Source organism: Pelmatolapia mariae, linkage group LG18 (assembly GCF_036321145.2).
Source record: "Pelmatolapia mariae isolate MD_Pm_ZW linkage group LG18, Pm_UMD_F_2, whole genome shotgun sequence".
Lineage (NCBI taxonomy): Eukaryota > Metazoa > Chordata > Actinopteri > Cichliformes > Cichlidae > Pelmatolapia > Pelmatolapia mariae.
The window spans coordinates 24,430,718-24,447,311 of record NC_086243.1 but is presented as its reverse complement, the minus strand read 5'-3'; the positions used below and the strand labels follow the sequence as shown (position 1 = coordinate 24,447,311).

General features: G+C 39.6%; 2 protein-coding genes across 3 annotated transcripts in view; one reads left to right on the top strand and one right to left on the bottom strand.

The window, feature by feature from the left end:
• The window catches only part of LOC134616588 (retinal-specific phospholipid-transporting ATPase ABCA4-like), a 49,356-nt gene that overhangs the window by 14,978 nt on the left and 17,784 nt on the right, over positions 1–16,594 (top strand). For both annotated transcript variants that reach the window (XM_063461470.1, XM_063461471.1), the window contains 15 exons: positions 2,969–3,166; positions 4,630–4,835; positions 6,702–6,878; positions 7,803–8,025; positions 8,698–8,919; positions 9,447–9,651; positions 9,766–9,858; positions 10,322–10,519; positions 10,993–11,170; positions 11,510–11,641; positions 11,775–11,914; positions 11,998–12,135; positions 12,522–12,703; positions 12,903–13,008; positions 16,056–16,261. In XM_063461470.1, coding sequence (XP_063317540.1) covers positions 2,969–3,166; positions 4,630–4,835; positions 6,702–6,878; positions 7,803–8,025; positions 8,698–8,919; positions 9,447–9,651; positions 9,766–9,858; positions 10,322–10,519; positions 10,993–11,170; positions 11,510–11,641; positions 11,775–11,914; positions 11,998–12,135; positions 12,522–12,703; positions 12,903–13,008; positions 16,056–16,261 — 2,604 coding nt within the window. The remainder of the gene's footprint in view (positions 1–2,968; positions 3,167–4,629; positions 4,836–6,701; positions 6,879–7,802; positions 8,026–8,697; positions 8,920–9,446; positions 9,652–9,765; positions 9,859–10,321; positions 10,520–10,992; positions 11,171–11,509; positions 11,642–11,774; positions 11,915–11,997; positions 12,136–12,521; positions 12,704–12,902; positions 13,009–16,055; positions 16,262–16,594) is intronic.
• On the bottom strand, positions 37–2,564 carry LOC134616590 (E3 SUMO-protein ligase ZBED1-like). The gene is made up of 3 exons (XM_063461472.1): positions 1,311–2,564; positions 882–1,134; positions 37–711 (listed from the first exon to the last, which is right to left on the bottom strand). The coding sequence occupies exons 1-3, from the start codon at positions 2,426–2,428 to the stop codon at positions 295–297; spliced, it is 1,788 nt and encodes a 595-aa protein (XP_063317542.1). The 5' UTR covers positions 2,429–2,564; the 3' UTR covers positions 37–294.

Below are 16,594 nucleotides of genomic sequence, written 5' to 3'. Positions count from 1 at the left end.
ACAGATGCAACCATTTACATACTGTTGTATTCTTTTGTAAAATAAGTGGAAAAATAAATACAAATAAAATCAAATAAATTAAGTGCTGCAAGTTAGCACATCAGAGTTGCTCTTTTCTGAGCAATACAGCACTGAAATTCCTCTGCTTCAGATAATGAAAAATAAAACTGACATTGCAGTGCTGCAAGTTAGCACATCAAAGTATTCTTCCATCACAAAAAAAAGTGCTGAACATCAAGCAATCTATTCTAGTAGGCTACAAATGACACAGCAGCTATGCTGACCACATGTGTCTCATTTCTTCTTCCTCAGCCAGTCGCTAAGACACACCAGCCTGGTAACATTTTCTGGAAGCAAGGCTGCCCTTTTCTTTTGCACTATGTGGCCTGCAAGGCTAAAGAGTCTCTCACAGGGTACAGAGGTAGCTGGGGAGGCCAGGTACTTTTGTGCTAGGACTGACAGCTTTTCATAGACTCCTGAGTGAGCATACCACCACTGCAGGGGACAGTCATCAATACTGATGCTGGGTTCTGCTCTGTAGCGCTGCAGCTCTCCAGACTCAATTCCATCTTCTGAGTCAGAGTCAGACCCCAGAAGGAGTTCGCTCCTCCTCTTCTTCTGAGCTGGTCCATCATCCTCTGTGGAGGGCTGGAGACTATCTGCTCTTCTGGGCTCTGCTGCCTGGAGCATATTCTCCAGAATGGTCCACACCTGAATGAATGAATGAATGAATGAATGAATGAATGATTGTGATTAAAACTAAGTGCTTTTTTTTTAATTTTATTTAATCTTGTAAAGAACTTTGTGTTCCATATAATAAATAAAAGTTTGATTTGATAATGAATTGGACTCATTAGTCCAGCTTAACCTTATTGTCCTACCTGTTCCCTCTTTTCTCTTGGAAGACATTTCAAATCCTTAAACCGTGGATCCAATGCTGTGGCCACCTCGAACCATATCTCGTTGCCATTAGCTCGTCGTGCTGCCAGATCCTTCTGGAAGGCATTCTTGAACTTCACCACGTAGGCAGGATCATCATCAGTAATGTCCATGACACGGTACAGATGGCGAAAAGCAGGCAGCACTACAGAGCAAGAGACGTAGGCCTCACCACCCAGCAGCTCTGTCACATACCTGCAGAGGTGGAGAGGTTTGCTAAATAAACCTAGCTGGATTCATTTAAATCAAAGTGTAACTGATTCCCAATTTAATTGTCCTTAAAAGTTCCTTGTTATGTTCATTAATTTTGATTTTACACATGTAACAGTAGTTTATATAATTAAAATGGGAAGGTGTTTATTTGAACTTACTTGCATGGTTCAAGCAGGAGCTCCAGCCTCTGCAGTTTCGCCCACTCAGCTTCGGTTGGCAAGACCAACCTGTGGTTCTGTTGGTCCAACGTAGCCTGGACAGCCTCTCGGTTACATAGGAGGCGTGAGACCATTGCGAGAGTCGAGTTCCACCTGGTGGGTACATCCTGTATAAGTTGATCGCTCTTCTTTCCGAGTGCTACTTGTTGTTGGTTAAGTTCTGTGGTACTCGCAGGGCTTTGTTTAAAATGACCAACAATCTTGCGGCACTTTGCCAGTACACCGACAAAACCACTGCTATCGAGACATACCGTGATGGTCCTCTGGAGAATGTGAGCATTGCAGGCGATGTGCTCATATGGAAGTGCTCTCATAGCAGCCAGCATGTTTGCTGCGCTGTCTGTGCCAATGGTGGATATCTTGTTTTCAATACCCCAGTCATTTGCTACCTTGAGGAACTGTTCGGCGCATTTATCAGCAAAGTGCCTGGTTTCTGTTCTCATGACGGTCAGTGCAAATGAGTTGAGGTTCCACTCACTATCAATAAAGTGTCCAGTCACCCCAAAATAGCTGTGGTTGCCAGCTGAGGTCCAGTGATCTCCGGTTATAGCAACACAGTTGGGAGAATCCTCCGCCAAAATCTCAAGTTTGTTTTTCTTTTCGCCGTCGTACATTTTGCTGATTTTGGTCGTTACTGTAGTCCTGCACGGCGGCTTGTATGACGGGTCATTGGACGCAATTTGCAACACCTCTGTCAATCCTTCGTCCTCTACTATATTTATCGGCCTACAGTTCATCGCTATCCACTTGGCAATAACATTAGTCAGCCTGTCGGTCGCAGACTTGCTCATACGAGGGGTATTCTCTAGTTTTGTTTGGCGAAAAGCTTTGCTCTGGCTTGCTATATTGCTAACGTCTTCACTGCTAGCTGTTGCTGCACTCGCGGCTGGGTGCTTTGACTTGAGGTGATAGGCCAAACTTGAGCTGCTTCGGTGGTAAGCAAACTCCTTCTTACACTCTAGGCAGACCACTTTACCTTTGTCAATGGTGCCGTCGGGGCGTTTATGAAATACAAATTTCCCGTTCATTGGGCCAACAACTCTCAGATGCGCCTCCATATCCACACTGTAAGCTAATCACCACTTCTCACCTTGACCTCACGACGTGACTCCACCCCCAACAAGTCAAGCACAAGGAGCCCAGCACATAAAAACGGATTTTATAACATAGCAACTCTCATACAAAATCAATGACGTCAAGAGATTAAAAATTAGATTAACGAGATTAAAAAACATAACGCGCTAAATAGCATTGTAATTAATTAATCGCAATTAACGCGATAATTTGACACCCCTATTTAAAAGCACTAGCTAGTTGAATATTATGTCCACCCCCATTATTATTATCATGTCTACCCAGCATAGATAATTTGTTCCCAGTTAATTAGCATTCAGCAGATGGTGCACTACTCTTGATATTTAGAGATTCATATTTATGGCCTCTAACATAAGGTTGGTCAGCACAACCTTGAAAAGGTTAAATTTGACATTTTCCTTACTCTACTATGTAGCCACCTGAATCAAACATTTTCTTTTACATGAGCATGTATTGTACTGTATTTATATTATGCACAGTAACTCTATTCTCTCTCACTGAAGGATACACTGAGGAACCCAACGGTGATGCATTTCATGGACAACAGTCTTGTGGGAACCGAATTCACCACAAAAGACATTCTCAACTTCCTCTATAATGGACCAGAGCGAGAGAGAGAGGCGGGCATGCCAAACTTTGACTGGAGGAACATTTTTAACATCACCGACCAGCTCATACGCATGTTCAACCAGTATGGAGAGGTTAGTAACCTGTTTCTATTTCTGTGTCTCTCTACTTTTTTCCTCAATTTTGCACATTCCCATGACAAGGCATTTGGCCTTTTTGGTAGGCTTTGTCTAAATTCTACAGACAAGAGCGTCTGTCTCCCAGGTCTTCTTCCTGGAGACTGTGCCAGGCCTTTTGACACAGGGCACAACCACTTAGCATAGCTCTTCTGTCCAGCAGACTGAAAGGTGGCAAGAACATGTTTGCTGTCACCCCCTTCCCTTGTTTCCATTATAAATTCAGTGATAAAGTAGAGAGTAGGTGGGAATGAGTCACCCCCCTCAAAACTCAGTGCTTTTTTAGTGTATAGCACTTCATTCAAACAAACTCCTGTGCTTGCTACATAAAAAAGGGCAAATCACTCTATCCATCCGTCACGCCTTCCCTCTCTCCTTGTGTCTGATTAAAAGGGGATAGGGGTTTGGATTTTGGAAAGAACCCTATCAGTGCAGACACCTCAATCTACCCTTTGTCTCCTAGTGTAGTGCCAAGACCCTTCAGAGCTCCACAAACAATCCAGGGGGATTTAGCTAATTAGATATAGCTGTCAGTAATCACTGGGCCATAGGATAACTGCTGTAGTTAGCATGAGGTCCTCTTACTCTGTCAGGGGTATGTTTCTCACACTGGCATCCTATTGGAACATGTGTATCAGTGAGGCTCCTTCTTCTCAGCCCATCTCTGAGAGAACATCATTGTGTAGTGACTGTGTGTTCACATAAAGATGAATGGGAAGTGATCTCTTGTCTGTCTTTGAGTGCTCTGGGGGTATTGTACAGTAACGTGAATGAGGACATTAGACACGGTCTACATGGGAGTGTGAGAGTGGGGTTAGTGAGCTGTATCTATGGTGCACATGGTGGGAGTTTCACATGGTAATTACACACGTGGTAAATATAGCAAGTGTGTGTGAGAAAATGAGAGTTGCACTCATGCGATTAGTGTGTGTACATTAAATGGATTTTGCTTTCCTGCTTGCATATATGAATGAACATGCCTATGTCTGCCACTGCACCATGAATATAGTGGCTCACATTTTCCCATGTGACCAGATTACTCCATTGAAAAACCCATAAAAACAACGACAATGATTTAGGATTCAGCTCAGAAAATAGATGCTTAGAAAATAAGGAAACAAGATTTGCTTCCAGTATTTCATGGTAGTTATAGTGTTTAGCATCTAATCTAATGCATAATCTAATTAGAATCGCACATGCACTTGCATACTGTTACATCGATTTAGATGTTATAGAAGAAAGGGCTATATATTTTTTCTTCTGTCAGCACATAGAATAACACCACTGCTTAAAAGGCATCAGTAACCACACATACATGAAAACATAAATATTTATACTTGCTAAATGCTAAATCATCTCCCTGTTTCACTGCTTCTTATGAACACAAATCCACATCCTTCTCCATGTTTCTCTGTCTGCAGTGCGTTAGTCTGGATAAGTTTGTGGCCTACACAGACGAGTCCCAGATGATCCATGAGGCTTTGCACCTGCTGGAGGAGAACAAGTTCTGGGCTGGCGTGGTCTTCATGGACCTGTATCCCTGGACCACAAGTGTTCCGCCGTATGTCAAGTACAAGATCCGCATGGATATTGATGCGGTAGAGCGTACCAACAAGATCAAAGACAGGTCAGTAATGAATGACTACTCAACATTTGTAACCCCCTAAAATAAAGCTAAATGACAGCTTTTGCACTCAGAAAGTATCCAAATCCCTGAAGCTTTTCACATTTTTTTTATATTGCACTGACAAGCTAAAAGTGTTCAAATTAGATGTTCCTTTGTGATCAATTTGCACTTAGTCCCCCTCCACAATGATGAAAATTCTTTAAACTGATTACAAGGATGGAAGAAAAAGAAACATTCAGTCGACAGACCTTGAAATGTAGCGCAGGCTTTGCTGCATTTAATATTCCCAAGAGCACAGTGAGTGATCTCTATAATTCTTAAACTGAAAAGGTTTGGACTCAAGGAGGTGACTATATGATCAAACTAAGCAACTGGGTGAGCAACTCTTACAAAGTGAAAGCCTGCGTGTAGTTTACAAATGTTCTTCTAAAGGACTGTCAGAAAGTAGAAATGAGATTATTTGGTCTGATTAAACCAAGATTAGACTGTCTGACATCAATTCTAAGCACCATGTCTGGAGAAAGCACCCCAAACAGTGCACTATGGTGAGCATGATGCAGGGGTGGGTTTTTCTTTTTAGAGCCAACACAGGGAGAATGGTCAGGGTTGAGGGAATTGAGCTAATGGAGCAAAGCACAGAGACATCTTCCATCTCTGTGCTTTAAATGAAAACAAACTCCACTGGGCTCAAGACCTCAAGGTGGGTTGAAGGTTCACCTCCAAATAGAACAATTACACTAAGGACACATAAATCCAATGCCGCAGTGGTTTGGGGACAGCTCTGTGAATGTCCCTGAGTAGTTCGTTGGAGAGACCTGAAAATGGCCCTCAAAAACTAAGAGGAGCCAAGGAATCACTGTGTCATAGCAAGGAAACCCTTTGGTGCTTCAAAGCCGAAGGTGCTTTAGCGACAAGCTAAATAATGTGTCTGAATATTTAGATTTGTGTGACAGTTTTTCCTGCTGTGCAGTAGTTTAAAGAAAATATAGTTTTGAGCATAACATGTGAAAAGGTAAAGCGTCTATGCAGTCTAACCCATGTTTTTGATGCTTTTGTTTCATTGGAGTAATTATTTATTTTTTCAAAAGAATAAAATGCAAAAAATATCTGAAAAACTTCCTCTTTACTGTTTAAATTAATTTATCTTGGGACCAAACAAAGAGCTCGTAATTATAATAAACATCTTTGGCAAATAACAAAAGCCATTCATGGGCTTTAATTGTACTTAATTAAAAGTAGAAATAAAATTGATTAGATCCATCAATATCATTTTAAAATCAAAACCAACATCATTTAAAGCACTAAATATCCCTGTCAGCTTGCTCCTAGATTTTTTTTAAATCTTGTTACTGCCACATTAATGAGGCAATTTATATGGATTTGTGACATTCCCCAGAGGAAAAGCATCTCTCGCTGTCTTCCAAAGGTTTTTGGCTGTTCCATACCTGCCCTTTCATCCAACCATGTGTAGCTCTTACATGCATTTTCCCTTTCTCTTTGATCTCTTATTCATAAGCAGACAGTATGTCAATATCCCCTGGGGTGAACAAGCAGATTTAGCTGTTTGCAGCACACCAGCAGGCTGTAATGGAAGCAGTGGGACTCCTGCCTCTATACAATTGAATAATCAGATTGTAAAAGAGCTTTGAGTCAGACTTATCCGCTTAAGTAAAATCAGCGTGCACAGCGTTAAAGACTTTGGCTTTAGGATAATTTGTGGTGGAAAAAAAATCCAGTGGAGATTGTGGCCGGGATTATTTAATACAACTACAACAACAAAAGCTTATGTATTACTCTGATGTGATGACAAACACCATCCTCGCGTAGATCCGGACATCTTTCATTCTTCTGTGTCCTCTCTCTCAGATACTGGGATCCTGGTCCTAGAGCAGACCCCATGGAGGACCAGAGATACATCTGGGGAGGTTTTGCTTACCTGCAGGATATGATTGAGCATGGCATCATTAAAATTCACACAGGCAACGACTGGCCACTTGGGGTCTACGTCCAGCAGATGCCATATCCATGCTACGTAGATGACCTGTAAGTTTACCAGTCACTGCAGTCGTGCAGCATTTTTCACAATATGTCTTTTCATTAAAAAAGCTTTAAAAAAGAAATACATAAAGGACTTTCTGCACATCAGAAAGTGTAACAGTGCTTTAGAGGGCTGCAAAACCTATTATTAATAGAATAATATTTCAGTGTAAATGATCTTCATTTAAACCATCTTTTTAAGGGATTATCAGATTTAACTCTGTGAAAATGACATGCCCCATTTCACAGTATTTTGATGTCAAATTGGAGGACAATTATTTGCAGAATAAAAATGATGCTCCTTTATATACTGTCCATGAAACTGATTCAGTTTAACCTACATTGGTGTATAGTTAAGGTGAAGCTTTAATTTATTAATAGATGCGTTGAATAACTGTCCAACTCGGTGATTAACTGCTTAACTTCTTTCTGTGTGGACAGGTTTTGTAACTGAATTTCAGTAGATTTCAAAGCCCAGTCAAGCCGACTCAGACATACAGTAATGCAACCGTGAGGAAGAGAATGAAAACTCACATTATGAATTAAACATTTTCAGACTATTCAGCCAGCTTGAGTGCTGGTTTGTTGAAAGCTAAGCCAAGGACAGTAAAAAGGTAAATTAAAAAAGTCTGCTGTTTCTTTCATGCCATTCATCTTGGTGGCTCTTGTTTGAATGTAGAGTTGGGTATTGCTGTTTATTGCAGTCTGTATTCGTGCTATTTTAGTTATTATCAATGGAGGAACCAAATGTGTGAAAATTCCTAGTAGGCGTACTACACTACACTGAATTTCCTCACTAGAATACAGCCTTTTTTTGGAAATATGTGCTGCTCTTTTGTCTGACTACAATTGAGATTAATGTATTCTGTGCTGAGAGATCACAGAATCAGTGTAATCCTAATTCCTTCCTCTCTCCTACTTCCACTCTAGCTTCATGATCACACTGAACCGCTGCTTCCCAATATTCATGGTGCTGGCCTGGATCTACTCTGTGTCCATGACAGTGAAGAGCATCGTGCTGGAAAAGGAGCTCCGTCTTAAAGAGACCCTCAAAGCCATGGGGGTCAGCAATGGAGTCATTTGGTACACGTGGTTCATCGACAGTTTCCTCATGATGACTGCGAGCACAGTACTGCTGACCTCCATTGTCATGGTAAGAAAACACAAAGAGCTGGAGAGAAAAGGTGAAAAAAGGCTGAAAGTAAGACTGAGCAGAGTTTTGTCAGCTCTTTAGAGTATGTTTATTAAAACCTGCAGCTTGACCTTTGGGCCTTGTGGGGAGGGCTATATGTTTTATTTGCTATCAGAGCAGTTTTAATTTGATTCCTCAGCACAAAGTGGCCTGCATGGCACGTTATTTTGTTTTGAGGTAAACGTATTTGATAGTAGATTTGTTATTTAGTTCTTGAACTCAGTTAACATGTTATTAATGTAATAAAAATGCAAAATACAGTTAAATACCAAATCCTCGTATAAACTAATTTATGCTTGAGAGGCTTAATTACTGTGACCTTAATTATAGGGCCCAAAAATACTTTGTGGCTCCACACAGATGGAAAAATCGCTAAATATGTCTCTTTTGAATAGTAAAGGTTGCCATACCAAAAGGTTGTTTTGGAGGGTTCATGTTTCACAGGGTTTAATGCTGCCCTCTTGTGGATGATATTAATATACATACACACATATATATATATATATATTATATATTTTATATGTTTTTCCTCTCTCTCTCCCTTTTTTAAACCCTAAATGTGCATGTTTAAATGTGAAAGTAAAACTCACTGCAGAGATAGTCATGCTCTATATATCTCCTTTTTAATCTCAGGGCGGCAAAGTGTTGCATTACAGCGACCCGATCCTTGTCTTCTTCTTTCTGATGACTTTCACTGTGGCCACCATCATGCAGTGTTTTCTGATGAGCGTGTTCTTCAACAAGGCCAACCTGGCAGCAGCCTGCAGTGGCATCATTTATTTCACCCTCTACCTACCTCACATCCTGTGCTTTGCCTGGCAAGACCGCATCACCAAGAGCATGAAACTGGCTGCAGTATGTTTATTTTTTTGTTTAAAGAACAAAATCAGACCTGAACTTATACTTTTCAAGCATAGTAAGTATGATTTACAGTGCTTAACACATTCATTAAACTACTACTGTATAGTTTATACTACAGTTCCCCCTGCATATACTGGGTAATCCACCAGTATATGGTGTATTTTTTATTAATATGTCAAATTACACTTATTTACTTCCATGTCTGAACAGAAAAAATTGTTTTAGTGGTTGAATGCTTGATTAATTTCTATGAATTCAGTCTGTTTGCATTATAAATAACAATAAAATTTTAAGTTTTAAACAAGTTTTTAACAAATTTCAAAAATATTTGTGTTGTCATGTTTTATGACAGGTCTAATAAATTAGTTAAGCACTGTATGTAAGTAAATCTCATGGTAAACATCAGCAAATTTAACCCAGCTGAGTTTCATGACTACACACAGATATTTAGCAACAATTGAAATGAGTGATCGCCCTGTTTTTTTTTTTATTTTTTTTTTTTTACCCCTTGTGTTTTTCAGAGCTTGTTGTCACCTGTGGCCTTTGGCTTCGGGACAGAGTACCTGTCACGGTATGAGGAGCAGGGTTTGGGCCTGCAGTGGAACAACATTAAGACCAGCCCCTTAGAGAAAGACACTTACTCCTTTCTCACCTCCATCCTCATGATGATTTTTGATGCTGTTCTCTATGGTATCCTGGCCTGGTATCTGGATAATGTTTTCCCAGGTTGGGCTTCCTGTAATTTGTGTAGCTTACTTTATATTCTACAGTATTTTAGCAATTCATTGATACTATGAGCTTATTACTGATAAAATCAAACTATTTGTGTCTGCCCATTAGGACAGTATGGCATTGGTCGGCCATTCTACTTCCCGTTCCAGCCCTCCTACTGGCAAAGACCTAAACCCTCACACACAGAAACGGCAGACAGAGGTTAGTCAACAGCAGACCAGCACTATGACTAAAACAGGAGTCAAAGAAATGAATTTCTACCTTTGTTCTTTATCTTTAAAATTGCGGCTAGAAGGGCAACTTATTACCAGAGGAACAGTGTTGTTGTTCCATTGAATGTCAATATAAGGTGAATTTAAGGCTCATCCAGCCCATCCCATCAGTTTCAGAGCTGGAAGTAAATCTAAAGCTTGGTAAAAGACAGATAAATAGGGTGTCTGCACACAGTAACTGTCCTTGTAACCATATGATGGGTCAACAAAGCCAGTGTATTATTTGAACAAAGAAAAGATTAGGTGCTTTCTTTCTTCTTTCTTTTTAACTGGAGAGTAAAAATCAATATGTAACTTCAGCGCTTTCATGGTGATGATTTTTAATTATAGGCCTGGTAAAACTTTGATCAAAAAGCATGCTAGTAAGCTGGTGTACTGTCTATCCCTTATAGTTCCTGAGAAACCTGAACCAGAGAACCAAGAGAAGGATATCGAGAGCACACCAGAGACAAACACCTGTAACGGCTCAGCCAGCAGGAAAATCTGCAAGCACCAAAGTAAGAGGGAGCAGCGGGAGAGACAGAGGGAACTGCTGAAACAGCAAGAAGAAGCGCCAAACCAGGAGGACGGCCAGGACTCGGGAAATGAAGGTGATGACACAAATAGAGAAGAAAAGCTCTGAATGCTGAAACAGTAACTTTGACTACACTTCACAGACTAAACAAGGAGAAGGCATACTAGATAATGACACAGTTGGAGAGAGATGCCACACTGCATGTGAGGAACTCTCTGGGGGCACCTGGTGGAAACATGCAAATCCTGCAGCAGACTGGAAAACACAGGGGAAAACTGAAAATGACAAATTTGTGCTGAATAGAAGCTGTAATTATATTGTTATGAGGGAAACTGCTGGTACAGGGCCTCAGTCAGGTTAGTGAAAGGATGGGAAAATAGTATTAGGTAGGTAAAATACTGAGAAATCAGTCTAAAAACTCTCTTTCCTCTAAGTGCTCTCAGAAACTTTCTTTCAGAAAGAATTCCATCAAATTAAAATAAACTTTGAGAGCTACTGTGTTATTTCTGTCATGTTTTGATAATATTTTCGATCTGTTTTTGCATGCAGACCAGCTGTTCTTTGAGCATGACCCAGTAGGCCTTGTGTTGGGGGTGCAAATTCAGGATCTGGTGAAAGTCTTTGATGGAAGCTCTCGTCCAGCTGTCAACTGCCTCAACATTAATTTCTACGAGGGGCAGATCACATCCTTCCTGGGGCACAATGGGGCTGGAAAAACCACGACAATGTAAACTGAAATGTTGTTGTATGAGTGTTTCTTATAGAAAGTACACTGAGTTTTAAAAAAAACACACACTGAAAAGATGTAAAGGGAATTCATGTAGTCTGTCTGAGCGGCAATGATTCAGCAACATTTCAGATTTGAATGGCTTTCACAGAAGCCTCTATGCATTTTGGAAGCTCCCTGCAAGCGTATTTCATTAAAACTTGACAATCATATCATATTCAAGTCTTTAAAAATGATCTATTCAGAACTTTCTGTTTGGTTTAGATTTAAACTGAATTTTGATAGCTACTTAAAGGTTGGTAACACCTGTTTATGATGCTCTGTTTCTGGTTTTTGCAGGTCCATCCTGACCGGGCTCTATCCTCCCACATCTGGCACAGCCTATATTAACGGGAGAGACATTAGAACTGACATAGACATTATCCGCACGTCAATGGGGATGTGTCCTCAACACAACATCCTCTTTAACCAGTAAGTTCCATTTTAGGTAATTTAATCAACTAAACAACCAACAACAATATTAATAATTTTTAAGTTATTCAATCATTCACAATCAGCCTTCTTACAGAAATGTCTTACTTACTGCTGCTGTGTTTTGTACCAGTCTTACAGTAGAAGAGCACATCTTGTTCTATTCACTGCTGAAAGGTCGGACCCAGGCGGAGGCAGAAAGGGAGGTCGAGGACATGCTTGTGGACCTTGGGCTGCCTCACAAGAGAGATGATGAGGCTCAGAACCTCTCAGGTCATTACTTGTTTCTCTTTGTGTGTGAGAGAAAGCAGGAGAAAAAAAATCTCTTTTAAACATCTGTTCTATTCACATTAAAGGCGGCATGCAGAGGAAATTGTCGGTGGCTATGGCATTTGTCGGAGGGTCAAAGGTCGTCATCTTAGACGAGCCCACCTCAGGAGTGGACCCCTACTCCAGACGATCCATTTGGGACCTCTTACTGAAATACAGAACTGGTAAAAGCTGTCTGTAAAGTCACATTTAATGGTCTGGTCCACACTTTAACTCTCTCAGTCATTTTTTTTATTGCCTTAACTTCATTTTGTAACTCTTAAAAGGTGTTTTTTATCCTCAAGTTGACTTTTCACTGTTCCAGAATTTACTGAAGAATGAAAGAAAATCTTTTGTAGCTTTACAGCTCCCCTGAGGCACTTGAATTTTGTAGAGAACTGATCAAAAGGGTAAAATTCAACTGGGTGGCTACAACAAAAGACAGAATTTTAGTCATAAAACCAATAAATTCTGCATCCGCTGTAAAAGCACTGAAAAGCTTTGGTATCACACACTACTTTGTTCATGTACAACAAGCCAAGATTTTGATAAAAGCTCGTTCCTTGTGCAGGCCGCACTGTGATCCTGTCCACTCATCACATGGATGAGGCCGACCTGCTGAGCGACCGCATTGCCATCATCTCCAAAGGGCAGCTGCACTGCTGTGGGTCCCCCCTATTCCTCAAAAACTGTTTTGGAGTTGGTTTCTATTTGACGCTTGTACGGAGGATAAAGGACCTCAGGAAGAAGGAGGTGAGGATGAACTTTTGTGCTTAATCAACCATCTGTAATGCTTCTCATCTCAGCAGGTTTCTGCACAGAAAACAAATCTGTTTCTACCACAGACATATGCAAGAGAATACGTGATTTTTGTCTGCTCACTTTTTAGTCAGAAAATCCTCTTTTTTTCTTCTTTTGCATTGTTCAAGGTGTTATTTTCTATTTTTGTCAGAATAACTGCGACTGTGCCTCAGACTGCTCGTGTTCCTGTTCCATCTGCACCAGATATAAAGATGAGTCTCAGAATCAGTTTCAGCATCTAGACAGAGTTTTGGATGGTAAGTGGATATCGTATATCCCTTTAATCTTCCTCCTCATGAGCAACGCCTCAGGAGTTGGTTTGTTTTTGCGTCTGTCTATGTTCTCTTGTTTTTCTGTTCCACTGAAGACAAAGTTTACACAAAATGTAGATTTTGGAAGACAGTTTTTGGAAAACGAAAGGATTTTGCCTCACTCTTTCTTCTTCAAGGTGTGTTTTGGAAAGTAGAACTCGGTTTTCAAGTTCAAGTTAAGTTTTGTTTTAGGGTAAGGATGAGGATAAGGGTGCGGCTACCACACTGGATATCAGAGAATTCACTGTAACAATACTATTGGCTAAGAGCAACATTAGAGGTAGCACATTTTAAAATTAGTGCATTGGGCTTAAAGCAAAGCCCTAGTTTCTCAAGACTCTCAGGACTCTGCTTGGTTCAGCTATGCTTTTACCCACTTTTACTTCTCAACCAGCAACCTACTTGTCCCATTTAACACTAGAATAAATGTGACTCTTTTACACTTTTCATCTACTGATCAAATCATGCTAGCTCTGACTTATGTTATCATTAGCAGCAACTGGGTTATCAAGTGCATTAATTTACACTGGTTTGAATGCGCAGTAGTTTGAGGTATAAAAAACATACATATTACATTTAAAAATATTTTAGGAAAAGTAATGCAGTCACACATGCTTGGCTTTTATTTGATGTAAATTTATTTGAAAATTGGCCCATGGTCATTGTCCTGCTGAAATAGAGTTTAAAGGCAATCAGCTAAACTGATAAAGACCAGATCCACAAGGTCCAACTATCAACACAATGCTGAACTGTTAGCCATAAAGTAACTGGTGCTGATATTATCATATGTGTGTTATTAACTCAATATCTGTGTCTATGAGTGGAGTCATATAAGTGATGCTTAATGAATGTGGACAGGGGTATTATTATTATTACTATTATTATTATTACTATTAAAAAAATTGCCCAAAATACTGCCTTCAACAAATGTAATTATATGTAAATTTCCATATATTTCGTTACATGAGAACAATGTCAAATGTTAGAGTTAATAGAATCTGGTAAAATGAAGTTTATTTGATTGGTATGCATTAAATATTTGAATAAATCAGCCTTTATGTATTTCAGTTGCATTTTCTTCAAAATTATTGCTTTATGTTTACTGAGAGTGAAGAATAATATTTTGACTCTAGGCTTGTGGTGTTGTTATATATAAGAAACAAAGCCAAAGGCAATTCAGATAATAAATGTTTGAACTGTCTGTGTCTGATTATAATTATAATCCTGGCAGCAGTGGAGTCATCAGTATTCAGATGACTTACATACACTCACTCACTTTATTAGGCATACCTGGCTAGTACTGGGATCGACTGGGTTGGTCCATATTGAGGTAATAGCATCACACAGTTGCAGTAGATTTACTGGTTGCACATCTATAATGTGAATGTCTCATTCCACCAAATCCCAAAGGTGCTCTACTGGTTTGAGCTCTGATGGCTGTGGAGGTCATGTGAGTACAGTTGGAGATGATCTGAGCTTTGTGACATGGTCAGCAACAATGCTCGAGTAGGCTATGGTGCCACAATCATTTTTATTTGGACAAGTTTGTGCACACAGACAAGGAATTTTACTTTGCTCTCTTCATGATATGGTTAAATAGGCAGTAACTAATTATGTAACTTAGTACTAAAAGGGTTCCGAAGTGTGTCAAGAAAATATCCCCACACCATTACACCACCAGCAGCGTCTGAACCACCGGCACAAAGCATGCTTTCATATCACTTGTTTGGGAGCAGAAATTGAGACTCATCAAACCTACAACATTTTTCCAATATTTTAGTGTCTAACTTTGGTGGGTCCATGCAAATTGCATTCTCAATATCCCGTTCTTGATAGGACTGGTAGTCATTGGTCTTCTGTATCTGTAGCTCAGCAGGTTCAAGCTGTTCTGCATCCTGCAGAGATTGTCTTCTACCTTGGTTGTAACAAGTGTTTATTTGATTGACTGTTGTCTTCCTTCAGCTTAAAGCAGTCTGACCATTTCCCGGCTGATGTCTGAAAACAAAAAAGGCATTTTCACACAGAGAACTGTTGTTCACTGGATATTTTCTCTTTTTCTGATCATCCTCTGTAAATCCTAGAGATGGTTGTGTGGGAAAATCCCAGTAGATCAGCTGTGTCTAAGATTCTATCTCAGAGCAGCTTGTCTGGCACCAACAATGATGCCACAGTCAAAGTCACTTAAATCACATTTCTTCACCCTTTTGATGCTTGGTTTGCATTCTAGAAGGTCGTCTCAACCATGCCTGTATGCTAATTATATATGCTTAAATGCACTACTGGCATTTCTATTAATAAGCAGTTGAACAGGTGTAAATAATAAATGTATCGTACAGTGAAACTCCTGGTGCATAGCATCACCCTTTTACAATAGAGCCCTGCCTAATTAAAATGTAGTAGTAATAATGATAATAATAATAATAATAATAATAATAATAATAATAATAATAATGATGATGATGATGATGATGATAATAATATAATGTCATAATAATAATAAGTTTTTTCTTTTGAATCTGGCCACAAAAGTCTTTTACTGTTGGAAGAAGCTGTTCTTTATGTAAGTGGGCGCCCTCACAAGTGTAGCAGAGAAAATGCACATGTGTGTGCAACCTGCTGAGTTGTTTATACGTCTCAGTATGGACTTGTTGAAATTTGCATCACTGACCCACTTATCAAAGTTGTAAAACAGAACATAAACAGACAATTTTTTTTTCACATTCCCAATTTAATGGTCATATTGACCCATGAGCTTGCTATTACTGTTCTGCCTGAGGACACGTACTTAAGATGCAACCCCGTGAAGCTGGTGAAGTATAAATTTGCTTATGCGTTTTAGTGCTTGAATAAAATTGTTTGTTGGGTTCTTTTTTTTTTTTTTTTTGCATCTCAAGCAGTTTTTGTTCCTTTGTCCTTGTGTTGGTTTCTGCTATTTTGGGAACACTTTGCTCTTAAGTAGCTCATTTATATGTGAATTTCTGTCCTCTTTCCAGGGGATGTAGACAGCATCACAAGTCTTATCCACCACCATGTCCCCGAGGCCAAGCTGATTGAGATGATTGGACAGGAGTTGACCTATTTGCTCCCCAGTAAAGGGTTTAAACATCGGGCCTATGCTAGCCTGTTTAGGGAGCTGGAGGAGACACTTGCTGATATGGGTCTAAGCAGCTTTGGCATCTCTGATACATCACTAGAGGAGGTACGGATGTCTGTTGTTTGTTGATACTGTGGATAGCATAGTTAAGAGTCTTCAGAATATATATTTATATTTAATTTTGAAAAGTTTGAATTTTGATAAACCCTGTTTGAAAATTCTGATAAATGAAATAAAGAGCCAGACATTGTAAGAGAAGTGTGTTTTTTTGCCCTTCTTAGTACTTTTAAAAGCTCTGAAAAGGTCAACATTTGTTTTCATTGGATGGATTAGAAAAATGGTGTACTTTTAAACATTACATGCCTCTGCAGCATTTTAACTATATTAATACATCTGTAAAGTTTTTTTTTAAAAGACCAAGTGCTATAAGATTTCAGC

Bases quoted from the DNA above. Each gene is read 5' to 3' on its own strand.
- LOC134616590 (XM_063461472.1), bottom strand. From the start codon at position 2,428: ATGGAGGCGCATCTGAGAGTTGTTGGCCCAATGAACGGGAAATTTGTA. The intron at 1,135-1,310 runs GTAAGTTCAAAT...CCACCTCTGCAG, and splicing joins CTCCTGCTTGAACCATGCAA to GTATGTGACAGAGCTGCTGG. The intron at 712-881 runs GTAGGACAATAA...TCATTCATTCAG, and splicing joins CAAGAGAAAAGAGGGAACAG to GTGTGGACCATTCTGGAGAA.